The 12,002-nt window shown below is 37.8% G+C and overlaps 1 protein-coding gene across 1 annotated transcript; it reads right to left on the reverse strand.

Moving 5' to 3' along the window:
• Positions 1-985: 985 nt before the first annotated feature.
• LOC101587028 (AP-4 complex subunit sigma-1) lies at positions 986-1,831 on the reverse strand. The gene has a single exon (XM_012512948.2). The coding sequence runs from the start codon at positions 1,693-1,695 to the stop codon at positions 1,333-1,335; it is 363 nt and encodes a 120-aa protein (XP_012368402.1). The 5' UTR covers positions 1,696-1,831; the 3' UTR covers positions 986-1,332.
• Positions 1,832-12,002: the final 10,171 nt, after the last annotated feature.

The following is a 12,002-nucleotide window of genomic DNA, read 5'->3' on the forward strand; positions in this document are numbered from 1 at the left end:
ACCACATCTTTTTCATCCTTCATCAGGTGATGGGCATCTTGTTTGTTTCCAAGATTTGACTATCACAAATTGTGCTGGTATAAACATAGGTACACATACATCACTATGATATGTTTTCAGATCCTTCAGGAAAATTCCCAGTAGGGGAATAGCTGATTTGAAAGAGATTTCCAGTCCTAGTTTTTTAAGAAGTCTCCACACTGATTTCCATGATGATTGCACCAGTCCACATTCAGAAAATCAATGGAGAAGGGTTTCTTTTTCTCCAAAGCCTCTCCAAAATTTGTTGTTGGTTGACTTCTTCATGAAAGCCATTCTTTCTGGGGTAGATGTTATCTCAGTGTTAATTTAATTTGCATTTCACAGATGGCTAGTGATGTGGAGCATTTTTCCATTAATTTTTTCACTTCTTTAATTTCATCCTCTGAGAAGAGTGTATTCATCTCAGATGCACATTTCATGCCTGGGTCTTTAAATTTATAAGCCATAGCAGTTTTTAGTTCTTGATAAATTCTAGAGAACAGACCTTTGTCTGAGTAATTATTTGTCATGATTTTTTCAACATTTGTGGGTTGCCTTTTGACTTTGTTGGTAATTTCCTTTGAAGCATAGAAACTTCTCAATTAGAGGAGGTACCAGTTGTTAATTCTTTCAAGTGTTTCCCTTGGTTTTTTTCATGAGTTTCAACTTTATTAGGGCTGGGAATGTGTAGCTCAGTGATAGAGTACCTGCCTACTGTGTGCTAGATAGACTATTTTCCATTCCCAGCTGAAAGAAAAAAGTAGAAACAAATGAGATTAATCTAATTAAATATTTTAACCTAATTCAAAAATTGGTATTTAACATATGATTAACATAGAAATTTAATGAGTTTAAAGAGAAAAAGTAAATTTCAAGCTGGGCATGGTGTGGGTGCATGACTGTAATCCCACACTTGGAAGACTATGAGTTTGAGGCCACATAGTAAGTGTAAGGCCAACCTGAACTGCATAGCAAGAACCTGTCTCAAAAAAAAAATTATACAAATTTATAAAATACAGTTTTGTTCTCCACTTAGTAACTGGGAAAAACAGCCATTTATTATGTTTGGAAGGATACCCCATTTTGCAATGTGCAGTATTTCAAGGTTCTTTTTTTTTTTAAGGTACCAGGGATCAAACTCGGGACCTTGCAATTGCCAGGCAGGTGTGTATGCAGCTAAGCTATATCTCCAGCCTCTTAATTTTTTTTCTTAAATCGGTCTTCCAGATTCCTTTTGGCTGCAGCTGATGAGTAGTATTCCATGATGTTCACATTTCCTGTAAATCCATGTTGTCTGGTAGAGTCTTCCACTCAGCTTTCTGACATTTTATCAAGAATCAGTAGAGGGGTGAGAATTCTTGCCCTGTTAGTTTCCACTATGCAGCCATTTAATACCATCTCATCCAAAATGATGTGTACTTTATCGAGATTAAACATTATATCTAGTTCACTCACTTGGCTGAAGTAGGCATCTAAAACTTCCACAAAATTACTGATGAATTCATAAATGGCCATCTCATTCTCCGTGTGATTAACTCCAACCACAATAAAGAGAGTCGTGTACTGCCGATAGACCAGCTTGAAATCCTTATATTCAATGAAAGAACATTGTCCACTGGATCGAGACAGGCAGGTCTTTATGACCTCTGTTTCCAGCAGTGTACGCTTGTTCATGTCCACATGTTCATAGTACTTGGAAAGTCAGGTCTGTCCTTGTTTATTCACCATAAGGAAGAATTTTATCATTTTTTTTCCTGGCCAGTGCTTTCCCAAATATAGTTCAAAAGTTATGGCTCTATCTGGCCGGGGTCGGTGAGCAGGATGGTGGCCGAGGCGGGGTTGCCGGCCGGGGGTCAAAGTGTTTCCCTTGTAATTTGATTTTTGTTCATGAACTCTTTGCCGACCCCTATGTCTTCAAGAGTTCCTACTACTTTCGCTTCCAGAGATTTAGTGTTTCTGTTCTATTGTATAGATCTTTGATCAATTTTGACATTAGCTTAGTGCACGGTGATAGACCTAGGTCAAGTTTTAGTTTTAGGCATATAGAGTGGCAATTTTTCCAGCACTATTTGTGAAAGAGGCTCTCTTTTTTCCAGTGAGTATGTTTGGCTCCTTTGACAAAGATTAGGTGTCTTAGTGTGTTCATAGAGGCTTCAGTGTCTTGTAATCTATTCCATTGATCCTCAGGTCTATTTTGTTAGAAGTATCATGCTTATTTTATCACAGTAGCCTTGTAGTATAATTTCAAGTCAGGAACTCTAATGCCTCCTGCATTGTCATTTTTTTCCAGGATTGCCTATGCTATTCTAGGTCTTTTCTGGTTCCAAATAAATTTTTGGAATGATTTCTATAGGGCTGTGAGGTATATTGGTAGTAGTTTGATATGGATTGCATTAAATCTGTACAACAATTTTGGGAGTATGTCCATCTTCACAAAGTTAGTTCTTCCTATCCAGGGCATGGAATATCTTTAGATTTTCTGAAATCCTCTATGATCTCTTTTTTAAAAGTACTGTAATTTTCCTTGAAAAAAGCTTTGACTTCTTTAGTTAGATTAATTCCAAGGTATTTCACTTTCCTCATTGCTATTATTTCTGTAATTCCCTCTCATTGTGTTCGTTATCTGTGTAGAGAAATGTTATTGACTTTTGGGTATTGACTTTATATCCTGCTATGCTACTGAACTTCTGTATTAATTATAATAGCTTCTTGGCAGAGATTTTTTGGTTTTTCAAGTAAAGTATCATATCATCTGCAGATAATGATACTTTAACTTCTTCTTTACTCATTCATATTCCTTTTATTTATTTTTCTTCTCTAATGACTCTAGCTAATGATTCCAAAACTATATTGAATAGGAATAGTGATAGAGATATCCTTATCTTGTACCAGATCTAAGAGTAAAAGATTTCAGTTTTTCCCCATTTAGAATTATGTTAGCCATTGGATTTTCATAAACGGTTTTTATCAGATTGAAGTAAAGGCCTTCTATTCCAATTTTCTGTAGGACTTTGAATATGAATGAGTGTTGGACTTTGTCAAAAGACTTTTCTGCATCAATTGAGGTAATAATGTGGTTTTTAGTCTTCACTCTAATGATATAGCGTATTACATTTGTAGATTTTTGAATATTGAACCATCCTTACATCCCTGGGATGAATCCTACCTGGTCATGGTGTATGATCTTCTTGATGATTTGCTGTATTGTATTTGCTAGGATTTTATTGAGGAATTTTACATCTATGTTCCTGAGGGAGATTGGTCTGTAGTGCTCTTTCTTATTTGAGTCTTTTCCTGGTTTTGGTATCAGTATAGTACTTGCCTCCAGGAATGATTTTGGAAGGATGGCTTCCTTTTCCATTTCATGAAAGAGTTTGAGGAGTATAGGGACCATATCTTCTGTAAATGTTTTGTAGAATTCAACTGTGAATCCATCGGGACCTAGACTTTTCTTTGCCGGTAGGTTTTTTATTACATCTTGTATTTCATTTGCTGTTACTGGGCTATTGAGAGTGGTTATATCTTGTCCATTCAGTTTTGTTAATATGTACCTTTCTAGAAATCTGCCGATTTTGTCTATGTCTTCTATTCTGTGAGAGTAAAGGTTCTCAAAGTCGCTATTGATAGGCTTCTGAACTTGCACTGGGTCTGTGGTAATTAAACCCTTTTCATTCCCTATTGCTTGTAGTTGAATTTTTCTTTCCTCTTTTTGATGAGGTCAGATGGGTGCTTATCAATTTTAATTAATCTTTCAAATAACCAGATTTTGTTTCATTAATTCTTTGAACTGTTTTCTTCATCTCAATTGAATTAATTTCTGCTCTAATCTTTATCATTTCTTCCTGTCTTTGGGCTCCGAGTACAGTTTACTTTTCCTTTCCTAGTTGTTGGAGGTGCATCATTAGGGTGTTTATTTATTCCGGTTCTTTTTTACTAATGTGTGAGTTCACAGCTATGAATTTCCCTCTGAGAACTGTTTTCATCATATCTCAAAAATTCCGATAAGTTGTACTTGAGTTTTCATTGAATTGTAGATATTGTTGAATTTCTTGTTTAATTTCATCTGTGACCCATTGGTTGTTAAATACGGTGTCTTTTAATTTCCATGTATTTAGGGTTTTTTTTCTGGTTTCTTTTGTCATTTATTTCTAGTTTCATTGCATTGTGGTCAGATAATATGCATGGGATAATTTCTGTTGTCTTGCATATACTTAAGCATGACCTATGGACCAATATGTGGTCTATTTTAGAAAATGACCCATGTGCAGCTGAGAAAAATGTGCATTCAGCTCTGTTCCTGTGGAACACTCTGTGTATGTCCAATAAACCCATTTCTTTCAAGCTCTGATTTAATTCTGTTACTTCGCTAATTTTTTGTGTGTTTGACCTATCTTTTTGGGATAAGGGGGTGCTAAGTTCTTCTGTTAAGTTTGTGGCATTGAACATTATATTTTTCATGTCCATTAAGATTTGTTTTATATAATTGGGTGCTCCAATGTTCGGTGCATACATATTTATGACTTTTACCTCTTCCTGTTGAATCTTTCCCCTAACTAGTATATTGGGACCTTCTTTATTTCGCTTGATCATTCTTGGTTTGAGGTTGAGACTGTTTGAGAATAAGATTGCTACCCCTGTTTTTTCTGAGGTCCTGGAGCATGTAGTATTGTTTTCAAAAAATTGACTTTCAGCCTGTGAATTTCTTTGAGTTGAATATGTTTCTTGTATAGAGTAGATTGTTGGATTTTGTTCCCTAACCCATTGTGCCAGCCTATTTCTCTTAATTGGTGAATTGAGTCAATTTACATTGATAGTTATCATTGAGATGTATTGACTTACAATTGACGTTACTTACCTGCTGTTGTTTACGCCTTTTTCTCCTGTATTTAATTGTTTACCCTATTTAGTTGGTTGCTTCTGTTCTCATTCACAGAGTTCAGTTTATTTTGGTGCCTCTCTGGAACATCTTTCAGGAGCCTGTTTAGGGTTGGCTTTGTCATCATGAAATTCTTCAGTTGTTCTTTGTCATGAAAGTACTTCATTTCTCCATCAAACTTGAAAGAGAGTTTTGCAGGGTATAGTAGTCTGGGATGGAATTTGTTTTCATAGAGGACTTGACGTTCTCTGTTCCATGCTCTTCTTACCTTCATGGTTTGTGAAGAGAAGTTGGCCGTAATTTTGATGGTTTTTCCTTTGAATGTGATCTTCTTTTTTTCTCTAGCAGCTTTCAGTATACTATTCTTGTGCTGGATTTGTGAGATCTCGATGATTATATGTGCTGGTGTATTTTTAATTGGATAGAGGTTACTTGGCGTTATGTATGCTTCGGTACCTGGATGTCAGATTGGCTTCTCATATTTTGATACTTTTCCACTATTGCTTCTGCCCATATTTTTTTAATCTAATTTGTATTGACTCCTTCTTTCTCATTGATACCTATTAGTTTCACATTGTTCATCTTTGCATTGTCTTGCAAGTGATGAATTATTTTTTCCTGCATCCTAGTTGTTTTAAGAGATCTTTTCTTACCTTTTCACTAGCTGCACCAACGTCTTCAAGATCTGACTTTCTTGTCCTCACTTTCACTCAAACGGTTTTGCAGGCTTGTAATTGACATTTTAATTTCCTCTATATCTCTTTGACTCTGCTTCATGTGATTTATTTCTTTCCTGTGCTGCTCATTCAAAGAATACATCAGTTTTCTAACCTCTATGTCTTTTAATCAATATCTTCTTTAGAAGCAGTTACTCTTTTACTGCACTTTTTTTTGGATTGGGTTTTCTCCATGTTTCTGTATTTGATTGTTTATTTCAGATGCTATGAGTTCAGAGCTTTTTTATTTCAGAAATTAATTCCACTCTGAGTTCCTCTATACTTTCTGCTGTTGCTTTTTTACTTGTGATGCTATTAAATCATACATTTTAGCTGAGCTAGTGTCCTCTGCACTTGTTCTGTGTGGGCACTGGGTTTCCTCCATATGTTTCTGCATTTTATTCTTTACTGCAGATGCTATTAATTCAGGAATTTCTTTTTTTATTTCTGATATGAGTTCCTCTATACCTTTTTGCAGATGTTCCTTTATTTCAGAAACTGTTGATTCATTGATTTCAGCTGTGTGATTCCCAATTTGTTCTGTACTAGTGTCCTCTGCACTTGTTGTGGGTAGCCTTGGGGTCTGAGACTGCATTTTCCTCCTTCTCATTGTCATTTTGTATAGCACTGTCTTCTGATCTTTGTTGTAGAGCTTTTGTACTGTTATAACCTTAGTACCTACTGAAATTCAGGTGCAGATCTACAAAGTTTGAATTTAACCATTTGTGCCTGCCTTGGGTCTGGCTGCTGTACTCAGCTCCTTCCTTCGGCAGCCCTTGTGAGTGAACCTGTTGTTCCCCTCTGGCAAGATGTTCTGGTCCTGGACTAGCTGGGTGGTTATCTCTCCTACTCTCTCTTCAGGGACTGCAGCTGCAGAGTTTTACCCCAGGCATGTATGCCAGGCCTGAGATGAGTCTGAAGGGGACATGGGGGAGAAGGAGAGAGGGGATGCTCTCCCACACACTCACTGGGCCTGGGCTAGGGCTGGATCTTGGGGTCTGGAGAATGTGACAAAAGTTCTCCCTCACTAGGTGGGCATGGGGGTGGGGACCTGCGCAGTAGTGGGGAGGGTCCCAAGGGCGCTGAAGAGGGTCTCACTAAAGCTTCTTCCGCCTGGGATTGGACTGGACAGTTCCCACTCCCAGGGGCGCATGGTATCTGGAAACTCTCCCACACCTTCATGAATTTCTTAAGTTGTCATGGAAGTGACATATTTCTCCATCAATGTTATATTTTTACTTTACTTATTTATTTTAATTTTACTTTTTGCAGAGTCTCACTAAGCAGCTCAAATTCATAGTGATCCTCCTGCTTACAGCCTCCTCAGTGCCGTGATTGCTATATTACTATATTCCAGATTCCTTTTCCTTGATGGGGATGTTTTCTGCCATTACTTTGGAGAGCAGTTGTCCATTTTGCTTGCACTCCTGCTTTTTCATTGACTCTATTAAATGTTGATATTCGCCTCATCTAGCAGCTGGTACGCTAATTTTTCAAGTCCCTTGCTATTTTTAATAAATCTTTCTTTTCATGATTGCTAACTGAAATTCAGCAGTCTAGATCTGATATTTGCTCCTCACAGTGGCTCATTCTGCAGTGTATCCTTTCAAGCATGTAACCACCCATGTGGCTTAAAAGTTAAAACTCTATTAAGAAATCACAAACAACTAATCTCACTCTTGTGTCTCAGCCTACTGGTTGCCTGTCCCATGGGAAATCTTGTTCAGTAGGTGGTGCTGCAGCTTCCTGGTATTTTGCTGGGTGGGGTTGCTAGGTATTTGCTTTAAAATATTTTTTAAAGTCTTCTTTTCTAAAACAAATAGGTGCCTAATCTTTATTTCCATGAAAGGCAGTGTGTCCCTGGTTATCTGCATGTGTGTTGGCAGTCACTCTCCAGTTGCACGGTGCGGACTGCAGGTCCAGCGGGCCACAGGCTCTGTGCTGAGTGGATGAGGAAGCACAGCTCCTTTGGCAGAGGCCTCCCTTCCTGAGCAGTCTTGCTGTACACACAGCTTTCCAGGGAAAAGCCTCTGCATGGTTGTTTCCTCTGAGCTGTCATTTCAGGGCAGACTCCTTGATATGGAATTGCTGGGTGTAAAAAAAGTGAAGCTATTTATAACTTCTAAATACTGTGCAGTTTTCTCTGGGGGTCGTGACTTTTGTGCAGCTCATGGCAGTGTCTAAGAAGTTCTGTTCCTCTGCAAAATGGTTAAGCTTTTGGGTCTTTGCCAGGTAGCTACATGATTTTTCTTCAAGGATTAATGTTGGGGCCATGTGGATTAAAAGCTTTCTCTGTAGGGAAATCCAAAGCCAAGATTTAGAGCCCTTGTGCCCAGTCAGCTTTGCATCTTTTGTGTTCCCACAGATCTCTGAGGAGGCTACCAACACCAGATGTCCTGAATAGCTGTTTTTTCCCCCTTTTTTATTTTCTCTCATTTGTCATCAGCCTTTCCTGGCTATTCCTTTGTGTAATGTCCTGGCTGCACCTCACTGGGCTGGAGGCGGAGCAAGTGGTGGAGTTTTCCTGTGGTAAGCACCTGTGTGGGTGTAGGGGAGGCAGAGTCCTGCACTGTGACCTCAACTCATGGGGTTTTGCCACTTGCTAGGACCTCAGAACAACCCAAGGTTGGCTTGTCACCAGCTCTCTTCCCACTCTCACTCTCTGTGAACTGCCATTTGCATTGCTCACCTTTCCTGCACCCCTGGGCCTCAATGAGGGGTATATCCTCTCACTGTTTGAAAGAAGGGTGGGCTGTGTCCTTCCTGGGCCTCACCTTGGGAAACAGTTTCTAGCCACTGCTGCTGGGGTCTCACAGCTTATGTGATCTCATTAGAGAACATCCTGCCCCTCATCCTGTGAAACAGGCCCACCATGCAGCAGCCAGAATACACCTATGAAGAGAGAGCTGCCTGCAATGGTGCATTCCAGCCAGCCAGCTCCACAGCCCTCCAGGGCTCGGCACAGTGCTCTAAGTGAGCATGTTAGAAGTCCTGGCCATGCGCTTTATGTGCTGAGGTTTTGGGCCCCATTCTGTGCCATTACTGCAGCAGTGACACAGATGTCTCATTGCCACCCATGCAGATAAATCACAAGATTTCTGCAACGTTGTTCAAGATATGGTTCAGGGTACAGGCTGCCACAGGTGGCTGAGTGTCTCTGGCTTAGAGCAGTGGTTAAGTCAGGATGTGAGGACATTGACTGGAGTGGGTGGAGACACCTTGTGACCTCCGGGTCCACATCATGGCTCTGCCTGAAAAGTCACTTATTTCTCAGAGCCTGAGTTTCCTATTCTTGTCCAGTGTACAATGAATGGATTAAATGTGCTTTCTCACCCTGAGTACCATGTGAAGACTTCAGGATTCTTACCTACTATCACACTGCATTTTCAGATCAACAAGGCCTGCTCTTTTTAAAAAACTTTTATTTTATTTTGAAGAGTAAAACCACAATCAAAAATTATAGCACAAGTGAAGACAGAAACAGGGTAACAAAAAACAATACATATGCTACAGATTTTCAAAACAAGACTAACAAAGTAACAATGGATATATTTCCTATTTCTATCCATAAATCTACTCCTCATATTAACAGATATAGCTGTGCAAGAACATACAAATGATTGAACATTGACCCTTGATTTCATTAAACCTTAATTTTTCTTCTCTTTTTAAAATTTATTTTAAAGATAGTATAATAATAATTGATAAGGCATCAGAAATGGTACACACTTAGAATACCATGATGGCCAGTATTCAACCATGGTTTTTTTATTACACATTGCTGTCCTCAATGTAGTTGCTTAGATAACATATCATCATACAGAGTTAGTCAAGGTGAAAATTATAAACATTAACTGCCATTTTCAAAAAACTGATGAACATTATTAGTACCATCATGTCAGCCATCCTGTATATACACTTGCAATATTTTCCCCCTTCCTTTTTACCTATATTTTCTCCTTTCATCTTCATAGTTTAATCCTTATGTTCAGTTTCTTTCCATTTTACTATATCTATTATACTTCTTGTGTTTTATTTATTTTTTCAGGTTCTTACACTAGGAAGACAATACAATATTTACACATATAGGTTATATTTATTTCACTCATGAGTATAGCCTCTAATTGCATCCACCTACATATAAAGGGTTGGAGTTTGTATTTCTTTATAAGTGAGTATTGCTCATGGTATTGTAGGATACCATGACATTTTCATCTATTGCTCAGGTGATCAGCATTTTGCTTTTTTCCAAGATTTGGCTATAACAAATTGCAGTGCTATATACATGGGTACACACATACCACTGTTCTATGATATTTTCAGTTGTTTTGAGGAAATATCCAGAAGGGGAATAACTGGATTGAATGTGATTTCCAGTCTAGGTTTTTGAGGAGTCTCCACACTGATTTCCAAAAGGGTTGTGCCAGTGTATATTCCCACCAACAGTGGAGAAGTGTTTCTTTTTCTCCACAGCCTTTCCAACATTTATTATTAGTTAAATTTTTATGACATTCTTTCAGGGGTGAGATTGTATCTAAAAGTTTTTTTTTCATTTTCAAATGACCAATGCTGTGGAACATTGTTTCATGTATTTCTTTGCCACCTATATACCTTCCTCTGAGATGTGTGTATTTATCTCAGATGCCCAAATGTTGAGGGCTATTTTTTTTCATACATTGTAAAAAGAATACCTCTGTCTGAATTTTTGTTGGTTAAAATTTCTTCCAATTTTGTGGGTTCTCTTTTCACTCTGTTGGTGATTTCTTTTCACATGCAGAAATTTCTGAGAAAGATGAGACTTCAGAAGTTGATTGTTTGAAATATTTTCCATGCAGTTTGGCTTTTATTCAGGAGACAAACTCTCTGCCTACCCCTATGTTTTCAAGATTTCCACCTACTTTTTCTTCCAGGAGATTTAATGTTTCTGTTTTAATGTTTGTATCTTTAATTAACTGTTACTTTAGTTTCGTGCATGGTAATAGACCCAGGTCTAGTTTTAGTTCTTGGCATGTAGAGAGCCATTTTTGCTAGTAAAATTTGCAAAAGAAGATTTCTTTCTTCCAGTGAACATGTTTGACTCCTTTTGTCAAAGATGATTGCTTAGTGTGCTTGTAGTTGTGTTTGCATCTTTTAGTCTGTTCCACTTATCCATGAAGTTTCTTTTTTTTTTTTTAGAAACGGGGATTAAACTCAGACCCTTGCACTTGCTAGGGAAGTGCTTATTCCACTGCTTATTCCATCTCCCCTGCCCCCACTCATGCTGATTTCATCACAGTAATTTTGTAGTATAAATTCTATCTTTATGTATTTAGTACAGGATCTACAGGGTCTCACTACACAGATCAGACTTGTAACTTGTAGTGATCCTCCTGTTTTCAACCCCCCAAATGCTGAGATTACAGGCATGAACCACCACACCCAGTTTCAATTGTAGTCTCAGTGCTCCAGGGGTGGGTCTGCCATGGCATGCAGTAGATCGAACCCCTGCTAGTAATTTTCTTTTTTTAAATTTTAGGATCTTCTTTGTGAAGGTTTTTTTTTTGTCTTCCAAGTAGAGGATCAATTCATTTTCAAATAATGATAGTTTGTCTTCAGCTTTAGCTATTCTTATTTATTTTATTTCTGTCTCATCTAATGGTTCTAGCTAATTGCACAGTTGCTATATTAAATAGTAATGGTCAAAGAGCACATTCTTGCCTTATGCCTGATTTGAGAGTAGAAGCTTTCCTTTTTTTCCATTTAGAATTATATTGACTACTGGTTTTCATAGATAGCTTTTTAACAGATTGAGTTAGAGGACATCTATTCCAATTTTTTGTACAGCTTTGATCATGAATGAGTGTTGGACTTTGTCAAAAGTATCTTACAGATTTATTGAGATAATCATGTGATTTTTGGTTTTGGCTCTATTGATATGGTATATTACATCTGTAGATTCACATAGGTTGAATCATGCTTGCATCTCTGGGATAAAACCTACCTGGACATGGTGCGTAATCTTCTGATGATTTCCTGTATTCTATTTGCTAGTGATTTATAAAGTGTTTTTGCATCTTTGTTCATGAGGGAGACTGGTCTGTAATTCTCTTTTTGGATTGAATCTTCCTTCGGTTTTGGTATGAGTATAATACTTGCCTTTAGGAATGTTTTTTGGATTATTGCTTCCTCTTCCATTCACTAAAGTGTTTCATTTGGGTTACTCATAGTTTTCATATCAGTTTTGATAATTTGTACCTATCTAGGAATCTCTCCATTTCTTCTATGTCTTCAGTTCTGTGAAAGCAAAGATTATCAAGAGAGCTGTTGATGATCTTTTGAATTTCCACAGGATCTCTAGTAATTTCACATTTTTTTGTTCCTTATTCTTGGATTTGAGTTTTCTCTTTCCT

This window comes from Octodon degus, unplaced genomic scaffold, assembly GCF_000260255.1.
Source record: "Octodon degus isolate 3935 unplaced genomic scaffold, OctDeg1.0 scaffold00290, whole genome shotgun sequence".
Lineage (NCBI taxonomy): Eukaryota > Metazoa > Chordata > Mammalia > Rodentia > Octodontidae > Octodon > Octodon degus.